The sequence below is a fragment of the Brachionichthys hirsutus genome, chromosome 23 (genome assembly GCF_040956055.1).
Source record: "Brachionichthys hirsutus isolate HB-005 chromosome 23, CSIRO-AGI_Bhir_v1, whole genome shotgun sequence".
NCBI classification, from domain to species: Eukaryota; Metazoa; Chordata; class Actinopteri; order Lophiiformes; family Brachionichthyidae; genus Brachionichthys; species Brachionichthys hirsutus.
Genome location: NC_090919.1, coordinates 6,342,322 through 6,354,639, shown reverse-complemented (window position 1 = coordinate 6,354,639; position 12,318 = coordinate 6,342,322). Strand labels below are relative to the sequence as shown.

Sequence of the window (12,318 nt, the reverse complement as noted above, 5' to 3'; positions counted from 1 at the left end):
CCAGCAGCTCCAGCACAGGCGCCTTTCCAATTGTGAAATCAAACCATCCATGACACTTGATGATATTGTGCTGGTCAGCATTTGCAGCCATTAGCGCTTCCAATATGTTACTCTGTAAAAACATGACAAGTTATACATGATTAGTTTCCTGACAGAGAATAATAATATATAATACAGGTCATCTAATCTAATATGTACTGTGTTAGAGTGTCATTTTGTGTCATTTTGGTTGGTTGTGTGCCGCAGGATTTTGTAAATGTAAAAAATGTGCCGCGGCTCAAAAAAGGTTGGGAAACACTGGACTAAACTAACAAAATGACAGATGTGAACAGGAAACTCAACAACTGGTCCACACTCACCTCGTTGTCACAATCCTTTAGACCCAGGGGCCTTTTTACAGCCACACACTCTCCGGTGTCGTTCCTTCTACACTTCATCATTCCTCCAAAGCCACCTTGTCCCAGGGTCTCCATTAACTCATAGTTGAGGAAGTCGAGGCAGTACCCTTCTTTCACAGCTGCTAGGTACTCACTCATCCATGGATACGATCCACGGAGAATGAAGGGATGAATAAGGACTTCACTAGGCGTAATCCTTTTTTCAGGATCGTTTTCCTTCATGGCAGCTAGAAGATGGATGCACTCCTCCATCTCCAGTAGTTCTTCACCGGTTTCCTCTAGATGCATCTAGTTCAGGAAGCAATGGTGAAATCCACCATCAGTCAGAAAATCTTTTGCAAGCCGTTTAGAAGTGTAGAAGAAGAAGACGCACCAAACCACTAAATATGATATTATCTCCATTTGTCATCCCCAAACTAACATTGAAAGCATTTTGGACAAAACACCAATAACGGCTGTTAACCAAGTTAATTCATCCATCAGGTGGAGGAAGTGGAGCAGAAGCCTCCCTCAGTCATTACCTTAAAATGTACATATCGCTCACAGCCACGGAGCAAGAAGAGCATGACAGAACCCAAAGACCACATATCCGCGGCATCAGATGACGGTAGGCCGGAAGTTCTTTCTGGAGACCTACATGTGGAAGAAACAAACATTTTAAAGGTTAGCTAGAACTTGTTCCCTCATTAATTAAAGGCTATTTATTCTAATGTGATCCATGAATGATAGTGACTAGTGAAAAATAGCCTTCGGCTTAACTGGCATATTGGCCGAAATATGTATTACTATGTACCCTCCCTGATATAAATAAATAAATATGAAAATTGTTGAAAGCATTAAACTTTCATGGAGAAAAAAACAAAGCAAATTAAAATGATCGAAAATGAAAAATTAATAGTGAATAGTTTTTATGTTTAACGATAAGATGATACCAGAAGAGTCCGTCTAGTATGAACCGGATGTGGAAGGTTAAAGGAGTGTGTTCACTGATCAATGCTAACTGCTAAAATGCTGAATTTTAGTATGAGCAAACATCGAGTGGCTAAAATTGTTGCCAACATGAGCTAATAAACTGACTTGCGCTAACAAACTGACTAGAACTAACATGCTTCCGGCATTCACAACCAATTCTGTTGACAGACAAGACACAGGTGGAAAATATCCTCTCCTCTCTGGGAGTTACGATCACTGTTTTCATTGTCCTTACGTAAATGCATCCGCTTGCAGCTCTGAAGCCTTCCCGTTGTCGGATCTCAGCCTGGCCAAACTAAAGTTTGCCAGCTTGACGCTGAGAGGTCTTGTCCGTTGATCTTCCATGATGATATTCTTGGGGGATACATTTCCATGGATCACCCCAATGGACTTCAGAGCCTTCAACGCTGTGGCCATCTTGAAAAGAAAGTTGTCCAGTTTAAATGTGAAAGTTTACAGTTACTGGGCTTGTCTATCTTTGTATTGACTGTGCTCATACCTGTTGGATTATTTCTCTGATGTTATTCAGGCTCAGCTTGTTCATGTTTCTGCAGACGTAACCTCCTAAGTCATCTTCTAATGGCTCAAAGACCATACTCGTACTTCCCAAAAACCAGCCATGAAACTTGACAATATGATATGCCTCAAGTTTTCGGCACATCAATTCCCCCAGGATGGTAACCTGCAGGTACAGATGAGCATCAATAGAAGGCGATCACTTGAAATGTATTAATAATTTAAAAGAGAGATGTACCTACCTCTTTGTAAAAACTATCCTCATCCTTCCGCTCTATGACAGTATGCCTTGGCAGATTGGTAGTATTTTTGAGCATATACACCTCAAGTAAACTGTAAATATCCATCATGCTAGAGTAATCACTCTCTTTGTTCTCGTCTGCTAGTGATTTAATATGATTTGTCTGCTTCTTTGATTCTTTGATGTCCTGTAGAGACACGGTTGAAGATGAATTAATTAAAGATCAAAGTAAAAGATCAAAGCATACACCGGTGTTCGCATTCATGCAAACATTCACACCGTGGTGGTGATCATATTAATTCTTGACAAGTTTGTCATGATTTAAAAGATGTAAAACATTGCTTTACTTCACATTTTATGGCTCCAACAGTGTTCTTCAAACGCTTTCACTGACAAATAATTTTCTTCTCATCTCCCGCACTGACCTGTGCATCATATGCCCACTCTGAAAAATCCTTGTACATAATTAGATGTCCTAAACATGACATTAGGTGAAATGAATAGTGGCAAAGCACCTGGCCCAGATGGGCTGCCTGTAGAATTTTATCAAATGTTTAAAAATAAGTAGAGAATCTTTTGATTTGGGGACTCTCCCACTCCTTAAGGTTGGCCACTATTACATTAATTTTGAAAGCTAACAAATCACCTACAGATTGCTCGTCGTATAGAGGAATTAGCCTTATGGGATGCGATACAAAAATATTATGCAAAATACTCTAAAAGATTTTAATGATACATGCCAAAATTGATAAATGATGATCAACAAGGTTACATTAAATGGAGACAAGGATATCATATTAGGCGTGTTCTAAACTTATTATATGAAAAGGTGAGGGACACGGCAATCCTGGCAGATTTAAATACTACTATCCCCAATTTGATGAATTTAATAAAATTATTCGGCTGTAAAATCAATAACACAAAATCCATCCAATTATTATTGTAGATTGGTTTTCTTTTAATACATTAAAGGAGACATATTCTACCCTTTTCCCACAAGTTAACGCAGTTCCAAATCATTTAAATGAAATATATTTGACAGTCTTTGGTCAAAATAGCAAACAGATGTTGCAGGACAGCGTCCGTCATTTCTGTCTCAAACTCCTCTGCCAGAATCGCTCTAAACCCAGAAGCAAAAGTATGTTTATAGCGAGCACGCGGGCATGCACGCTACCATAGTAAACCGTGGGACACACCAGGCACACTTTTGGGGATGAATTTTAGTTGGCGGGGTTTGGCAGGGTCGGGGTCAGCCTCCGTTTTCCAGGCTTCTTCTCGAGGGGCATCACCAGCAGCATCGGTACCACCTTGGCCACAGCCCGGCCTCCATCCCCATGCAATGTCACTGCTGGTATTGCTGGATGCACTTTCCTCAGTAGAATCTCTGAAAATATAAGATTAGCTCAAACGTATCCAAAATAAACCCTTGTTTACATTTTTTTAAGAAAGAATAATAGTCGTCAAAGAGCGCAGACCTTCACCAAGCAGCTCATTCCCCTCCTAATTGGATTTACACCGTCCACATGGTGATCTGGATCATCATCAAAAGGTTCTAATTTGTTCTTTGTATCTTTATACAAAAAATAAAGGGAATCAGATTTGATTTTTTTTAACTGATTTTATGTAAATGCGGTTTACAATGCTGAAATTAAATATTATTTAATCCGATCCGGATGATGAAATTCGGTGGTGAGCTAGAGATCCCCACCCTACATGACTGTGCCTAAACATCCGTCAATAAACAACTAAGATATTGAGGAACAAGGTTTTGAAGCTTCGTTGACAGTAGTGTTACAGAAGATTTCTCTTCTGGATCGTCATCAAAATTTAATAATCATTTTCTGGTAACATTCCCAAAATTCCCTGACAATTTCGCCAAGATCCATCCAGTTTGAGTTATCTTGCTGACAGGACAAACACCGGCGATTACATAACCTCCGGCTCATATTGAAAAACATGATTGTTATAAAGCTGGTAATAAACATCCAGTGTAAACAAGCTGCATTACTTACTCTTCAATCTTACTATTTGAAATGGGGATACTCCAATACTGATTGGTATAATCTGTGTCCTCACAGCAAGAAGGTTCGAATCCTCTCTGTGCGGCGTTTGTATGTTCTCCACGTGGGGGTTTCTCCGGACTCTCCGGTTTCCTCCCACCTCCAACAGAATGCGAAACTTAACATGACTTTTTTCAGTCGGCTCCTTTTCGAATTCAAAATGTTCTCGTACTCTCGCGGACACTCAGGAAAACTTTCTGGCAGAATTTCATCAAAGCTCTCTGCTTACCTTTTGCACGCAGGACAGATACATCCCGGTGTCCACAAAATGTCGACCTCCGATGAGATCTCTCACACGGCGCACCTTCACTCGAACTAGAAGAACTTTAATGATGGAGAATGAAGGGAAACGATCCCGTTTCTGGAAACACGGACCTCGTTTCACCCGCAAAGACAAGCTTTACAATGTTTTACAATATGACATGATATGGAAGCGAAATGTTTCCCTGTGAGGATTAAACGATACATGTTGACAAGCTGCTAGACTTTATAAGCCGTTCTGTCTGACATAGTCAGGCCCATAAATATTTGGGCAACACCACAATGGATTTGAGATGAAACGATCACGTTGTGCTTGACGTGCACATTTTGACCTTTAATTTAAGGTTATTTACATCCAAATCAGCTGAACACATTTTATAGGTGCCTCCAACATTTTAAGGGACAGCGAAGGTTAGATGTTTTGGAGACAAGGTCAGAGACCAGACTTTGATGGTTTGGACATGTCCAGAGGAGAGACAGGGACTATATCGGTAGAAGGATGCTTCTACCCTCGGGGGACAATCTGGAAGTTCAGTAGCAGTCGTCTCTAGGATCACGTCTTCTGGCTTCAGTGCACAATGTGTTGTTGCTACAGCCCCAAGCGATCTGATAACGTGTCTGTCCCCGGCCCGGAGACGAGCTACCGTCAGGCCACGGACTACTTCTGAGTCGGGTAGCACAAAATCGGGAAATGAGAAAACAAGCCATCGTCTGTAGTTCCAACAGTGAAATCAGAAAGAGACCTTGGTGCAAGTCATTTATTGATGACGTTCAATAAAAGTGTTTAGCTTCTAAAACAAATGAGGATGGCGCTGTAGAAAAAAACGACAGATGTTCATAACATCTGCTTAAGAAGTATTTACATCAGAGGAGAAGGTCGCTCTCCCAGCCTTCGTGGAAAGAACACAGAACGGTCAGAGGCAGGCAGCGAGGTAAAATCGGTTTCCTTAGGGGGCCGTCGGGCTCTCGATGGCGTCCGTCTTCTTGTACGCCACCATGCTGTTCACCTTGTGGATGGAGGTCGTGAAGGAACGCAAACGCACTTCCTCTGATTGGTTGATGATCTGTGGCCCGCACTCTTCCCACTTGTCAGGAACCAGCACGTCTTTTTCTGTGTAGATAAGGAGGTCAAAGGAGCCTGGAGAGAGAAGCGGGGGACAAAGGTCACACGGGGTTAACAGAAAACGGAGACAGCTCGTCACGCCGGCGGAAAGAAAGAGAAAAGTTACTCACATGGCGTCTCCAGCAACGGCAGGAACGTAACCGTGGCAGTGATCTGTCGGATCAGAGAGCGGATCTCATCCTGAATGGCCTTGATGGACTTGTTTCTGGGAGCACTGAGGGAAGACACAGGAAGTGAGGTCAAGGTGACGAACATCGGAATGTTAGTTACAATCTAATAGATGCTCCATAAAAACAGCATTAGTTATAACAATCAATCCGAGAGCTGTGGATTCGTAAATCATCCATCTCCTCTCACTAAACACTGTTTTATAACTGATATATATATATACACACACTACAGGTTATATTTTAATTTAGCTAAAGATTTATTGGGCTTTGCATCTCTACCGCCCCCTGCTGGAGTCTCGTTTCCTTGATGTGTAAAACCACTGTCGAGCTCAGTCGTCCCGTAAACCAGGGGTCCCCAACCACCGGGCCGCAGCCCGGTACTGGTCTGTGAGGCATTTGCTCTCCAAGTCTTTGGAGAGCTTCTTTGCTCAGGAAAAAAGTCCTACTGAGGAGGAAGAAGAGGCGCCGACGACCTCCAAGAAGAGGAATAAGAGGACTAAGACTTAAAACTCGGGTATTAACAGCTGATTCGCTCCGTTAACGAGCAATGAAGGGTTAAAACCTGCTTCGGCACATTGAGACCAGAACCCGGATTAAAAGACAAGGATGTGGAATTTATGAAACAAAAAACCATGAAGGACAGAAGTAGTTACTGGGACCACAATTTATGGTGAGTAGATATTGTGTAACTATTAATTATGTATTTAATAGTTATTGCAAGTGCATAATATAAAGTTTATTGGTAAGATTATATTCCTCTTTTTAAATGTAATTACCGGTATACCCCCCCCACGCCCCCACCCCCCCCGGTCCGCGATAAAATTTCACGGCATGAAACCGGTCCGTGGCAGGAAAAAGGTTGGGGGCCGCTGCCGTAAACCACTGAACTAAAGGAAAGTGCGTCTGAATAACGTTTCCCCAGAGGGGGCGCCGCCGACCTGTTCTCCTTGGCAGACTTGTCACACTCGATGTCAAACTGCCACCTCTCCAGCACCTCCTGGTTCTCCAGCCCCGTGATCACCAACACCAGTTTCTGCACCGTGCACTCGTACAGCCACTCTGCAACAGGTGAACAGAGTCGCTTCAGTCGGGGGGGGGGGGGGGGGGCGTCGTCAGCCGGGACAAAAGTAAACGGTGATGAAACATCATGTAAAATCAACGTGGAGAGATTCAGGACTCCGTTTCTGTGTCTCTCCCTGCAGCAGAGGGACGGATTATACCGCTAACCTGTTGTCTCTGGGACACACGTTACAAGTAATAAAACACAATTTCAATAATCCCAAATCAGGAAAACCAATAATAATAATATATAAAGTCATTTTCTACCTCGGGTTTAAATACTTTCATTCCGCTCCACTGCCATACAACAAGAGCCAAAATGTGTTGCATCGAAATAAAAACGTCCTTAAATGAATGAAGAAGAAAGTTCAGCTCAGGCTACATCAAACCGTATCGAATTCCAGTTTGTACTATTATTTTTTTTGGGGGGGGGGGGACAACAACTGTACACCCAGGGGGTCTCTGGCGAAGGTTCAAGGGTCACCCAGCAAAGTACCCCAGTTCAGCAGTGAAGTTTCCCCCGATTAGAGTTTCACAAGAACGACAGTTTTAAATTGACCCCCCCCCCCCCCAGAGGAAGGATACCTTTCAGCTGAGACGCCACGCTGCTCAGGAAGTTCTTCAGCTTGGGATCCGTGTTGAGTTGGAGGCTCATGTCATAGTGGGAGACCCTGGAGAACGTCTCCGGAGGGTAGATACCCCGCTGGTACAGGATGCTGTTGATGCCGAAGGCTGCGGAGGAGAGAGAGAACGCAGTGAATATCCACCCAAAGTACTGCGATACTGCAGTTTGCGTGCGCTGGAGTCGAACACAATGACGCAGCTGCGTTAACAGGAAACTAATCAACCATTTTGTCTGCTCATGCTCGCGTCCTTTGTGGAAGGTGCGCTTTCACTGCGAGCACTTTCTGCATGAAAAGTTTCGTTTCAGCTATTTTTTGCTTCCTGATATCCACAAATGAAAAGTACAACACTGTTGGGGAAAGGGTCGCTATCGCTGTACTAAGTTTACCACAGGCCCTGTAGCATATTAGCTCCATTTAGCGCGTAGCGAAGGAACTCGGGACGTCTTAACGTAAAAATACTAACGCCAAAATAAGTAAATACTCACTGAAGAACTCCGCCACCAGCTCCGCGCTCCCTCGGAGAGTAATCCCGCTCAACGCGCTGGTCATTTTCTTCTGCTTTTGCTTCTTTAACGCTCAACAACGAAGCTTCGGTGTTTGTCTTCTCCTGAGGTTTCAAATCATCCACCCGCCGTCCAGTTTAAAATTTGTCAGCTCCTGCGCATGCGCGAAACGATATTTCGGCGCACTATTGATGACGTGTGTGCGACTACAATTGTTCGACCATAGGGGGCAGTGCACAACAACTTAAGTCCCATTCGATGAAACGTTTCTGTTTCCATTAAATCTCACTGTACATTACCGTCGATGTTCACTCTTTTACTATCACCGTTTAAAAATATTACTAGTAAAGTGGCCAGTAAATATTTGGTCACTACAAGATTTGGGAATATTGATATTGATTTAAAATATATAATCACAATAGATTATTGGTTGAATTGAATTGTCAAGTACAACCGTTTTATTCAGTGACATTTATGGTGATTTAAATGAACAAGTATGAATGTTTTGATGCATTTCATTGCTTTTCAAATATTCACAAGAAAATTGTTGAAGGCTTAGGGACCCAAGGTGCTGTGGCTTAGCTGGTCAAAGTGCTTGTCTAGTAAACAAGAGATCCTGGGTTCAAATCCCAGCGGTGCCTGGCCTCCTGGTTTTACGTCATGCTGGACAGAATCACTAAAACTGCAATCAATGAGGCTTCAAGGACACGTCTACTCCTTTTCTCTTTTATGCAACATATTCTTATTGTGATTGTGACCGTCCCATTCGATGAAACATTTGTGTTTCCATTAAATCACACTGTACACTGCCATCGATGTTCACTCTTTTGCTATCACCTCTTAAAAATATTACTAGTAAAGTGTCCAGTAAAAATTTTGTCAATGCAATATTTGGGAATATTGATATTGATTTAAAATATATAATCACAATATATTATTGATTGAATTGTTTATTTCTAATACATCAAGAAAGAAAACATAATGAAAACATAATATACATAATATATGTTGATAAAACATTACCTGGCTTTTCATTCATGATGATGATGATGAATATATTTATTAGATAGAATGTTAGAGTAGTACAAGTACAGTCAAACAATAGTATGTATTACAGTACAAGTACAGTCAAACATCCTGTCTAAGAGGAGCATTTCAAAAAAGCCCTTGTGGTCTTGTTTCCGTTGAAAGTCCTTACTACAAAATTCACCGACATGTAACAATACCAATAAAAATAAATCAAAGCCCTTTTTTCCTGATAGGAAAGTTGATAAATTGTGAGCTACCATCTTAGATCCATGTTTCAAACGGCCTGGTTTCTGTAATCTGAATCATGCTCAGGCTGCAAATGAAAGGGTGACAAGACAATGCGCAAGTAATCGATGGGCAGACAGGAGATGTGCCTCTGGAGACAGTAACAGCATCTGCTCGTAGTGCCAGTGCTGGTGAAGGGAATTACAACTCGTGGGCTTTAGTCTCGGCGACGCACCAGCGCTGCATCTGCCAGCGCTCCAGTGGAGATCCAGAGGTAGCATGTTGATTACTGCTTTGATTTTTCTTCTTCTTGCTCCTTCTATTTATCAAACAATGTCGTAGCTCATGTCTCTGTGGCGCAATTGGTTAGCGTGCCCGGCTGTTAACTGAGAGGTTGGTGGTTCGAGCCCACCCGGGGACGGTGTATTTCCTTGCACAAGTGTTTCTGCCCTTCATGGGTGTGTTGTCGTGTCAGAGGACAAGTTCCTTTATAGCTGAGAGATTGTGAGTGATGACGACATTTCCACAGATTTTTTCATTTGTATGAGACGCTAATCAAAGCGGCAGGAGGTTTGTTTGTCTGAGGCATTTGACAGGCCTTTGTCTAAAATGGTGAAAGCTCAGAGGAGTTGCTTGTGTTGCTTGTATAGACTGTCCTTCACTCACGTCAAAGCGATCCTACTCAAAATGACTTCAATCACGTACACCAAAATCCTTTTTGATTATTATTATTTAGTTATTTTTTAAGGGACTCAGATTTGGCTGAATTGCATTGGTTTTCAAGAGTTCACAGGAACTTTCTTCTTCTTCAAAATTATTGAAGCTCTGTGCAGCCAAGGTGCTGTGGCTTAGCTGGTCAAAGTGCTTGTCTAGTAAACAAGAGATCCTGGGTTCGAATCCCAGCGGTGCCTGGCCTCTTGGTTTTATATCATGCTGGACAGAATCACTAAAACTGCAATCAATGAGGCTTCAAGGACACGTCTACTCCTTTTCTCTTTTATGCAACGTATTCTTATTGTGATTGTGACCGTCACCTGCCCTCTTGGCAGACTAGCCTATTATATTTCATTAAGTTTAATTGTCCTGCTTTGCACCGCAGAGGGCGTGCACACCGCAGTGAAACATGGAACATATAACATGGACAAACAAAAAGTGACAAATACACAGTGTTCTGAGGAGAAAGTCGAGTGGATTTATTTGTGCGCATTGATTCAATCCCTCATCCAACCGTAACCAAGAATTATCCCAAAACACCAGGTTCGCATCGGCCTCGAAAGGAGAGTCTGGTTCATCAAGGTCTCAGGATATCTGAGGAAGAAGAGGGAGAGGATAGTGACGGACACTGACCCAGCAACCCCCACTGACTCAGAGATCTGTGGGAGGAGTTAACTCTCGTATCGAGTTTTGATAGGTGCTGGTGTGGTGGACCTGGCATGCATGAAACCTCCACCTAAGGAAAAGGCAGTCATCCCGTGCCCAACAACGGCAGCACGAGCCCCCGAGATCACCCCAAGCCGCCGCAGCACCTTGAGAACAAACAGTAACATATATTTTACAAGTTCATTGAGTATGCTTTACATTTCACTTGCTAACTTACCGGGGCACAGAGAGAACGTTCTGTTCTTTCAGGCAGATTGCTGTATGAGACAGAAACACTGAATAGGTTGATTTGAAACCGCAAAAGTGAGGACCATGCAGAGTGTTTAAACACGCCCCTCTGGACTCTCCAAAAGCTAAATGAGTACAGATTGTTCAACAAATATTGTATTTCTGGCGTGAGTCTGCTAAAATGAAAGCCACTCCTTCATTCCTCAGCCGTCGTCAGATTAGAAGAGTCTGAAACATCGCAAAGTCCACATCAGCAGACGAGCGCGGGATTCAAAGTGATCCCTGCACAACGTAATGAGGTGTGAGCCACCGTGTTCCTGTCCTGCTCGGAGCTGATTGGCTGCGGCGATGGGTGTGCAGCCCTAACCGGACCCACGCCTCATGTTCTCTGGCAGGCTCTGTTCAACAGCTGGAGCTCTGCAAATGACGTGTCTCATTCTCACACACACACACACACACAGATTCCTGTAGTTTGTCGTCTTGATGAGCAAAGTGTCGGTGTTCCGTCAAGTTCAGTTCAGACGCGTCTCTCAAACGCCTGAAGGTCATCAGTTTGAACCAAGAAAAAGACTCCCCTTGTTAAATCGCTCATAAAGAGCTCCTATCGTTGACTAGTGAGTTTATATGACGGCCTACAGCTCCATTAGAGACTGTCTAAACACAGGAAGCGCTGCAGAGTAAACAAGGTCAAACTGGTGGTGGGTGGGATGAGAGCAAATACATTAACTCGGTCATTGTAAAGCCACCTGCACTAACCCCCCCACCCCCCACCACCCATGTGTAGATTCCTCCCAGGACTGTTAAAAGTCCAGAAATGTCTGTCTGCTGCAGCATTAACAGACTCCAACGTGATATAGTCTTAAAGACGCACAATTAAGGGACCCGTCTCGGCTAGCGCAGCACAAAAACTCAAATCCTGCAGACGCCGTTCATTCATTCATCTTCCGGACTGCTTTGTCCGTTACCGGGTCGCGGGTCGTGCTGGAGCCTTCCCAGCAGTCAACGGGCGAGAGAGATGCCATCCAATGAAGATAACAGGAATAAAATAACACCCGTCGAAATTATTTTGCTATTCTTGTTATTCAGTCCTCATGTTTTTGGGGATGAAAATGAAGATATTTTGGTAGTTTTTATATTTTCAAAACATATTTTAGTCTTCATTAAGACAGTTGAATGTATAATCTAGTGACATGTAATGCTTAATGGCAGTCAAGGCAGCGTCACCTGAACACACATTTTTACTGCAGCTATTCGTGACTCAGCCAGCAGTACTGAAAAGGTTTTATACTGTCAAAGATTTTCCAAGATGTAATATCAAAAGCTAATCTTTTCATTTTCCCCCTGATTGCCTTCATTTTCAGTAGAAACTGTTTAATAAATCTATTTTTGTAGAAATGTTCTGAATCCAGCTGTTAATTCCTGAATGTTGGCCTTCGTGGACTCTTCCCCCATCTCGGCTAGTCTTTGGTTCCGTTGACAATCCTAATAGTTTTTTTTGTTAACCTCTGACTTAGAAATAATGACGAG

At 42.9% G+C, this 12,318-nt stretch overlaps 1 protein-coding gene and 3 non-coding genes across 4 annotated transcripts; 3 read left to right on the top strand and 1 right to left on the bottom strand.

Annotated features, from left to right (window-relative positions):
• Positions 1-5,395: 5,395 nt before the first annotated feature.
• Positions 5,396-7,975, bottom strand: mad2l1 (MAD2 mitotic arrest deficient-like 1 (yeast)). Its single transcript, XM_068756166.1, has 6 exons — positions 7,912-7,975; positions 7,386-7,532; positions 6,680-6,800; positions 6,304-6,306; positions 5,682-5,785; positions 5,396-5,586 (listed from the first exon to the last, which is right to left on the bottom strand). The coding sequence occupies exons 1-6, from the start codon at positions 7,973-7,975 to the stop codon at positions 5,396-5,398; spliced, it is 630 nt and encodes a 209-aa protein (XP_068612267.1).
• A 521-nt stretch (positions 7,976-8,496) lies between these two features.
• On the top strand, positions 8,497-8,570 carry trnat-agu (transfer RNA threonine (anticodon AGU)). The gene has a single exon. It is a non-coding gene; the product is annotated as a tRNA-Thr (tRNA).
• A 960-nt stretch (positions 8,571-9,530) lies between these two features.
• trnan-guu (transfer RNA asparagine (anticodon GUU)) lies at positions 9,531-9,604 on the top strand. Its single transcript has one exon. It is a non-coding gene; the product is annotated as a tRNA-Asn (tRNA).
• Positions 9,605-10,020: 416 nt separating this feature from the next.
• On the top strand, positions 10,021-10,094 carry trnat-agu (transfer RNA threonine (anticodon AGU)). Its single transcript has one exon. It is a non-coding gene; the product is annotated as a tRNA-Thr (tRNA).
• Positions 10,095-12,318: the final 2,224 nt, after the last annotated feature.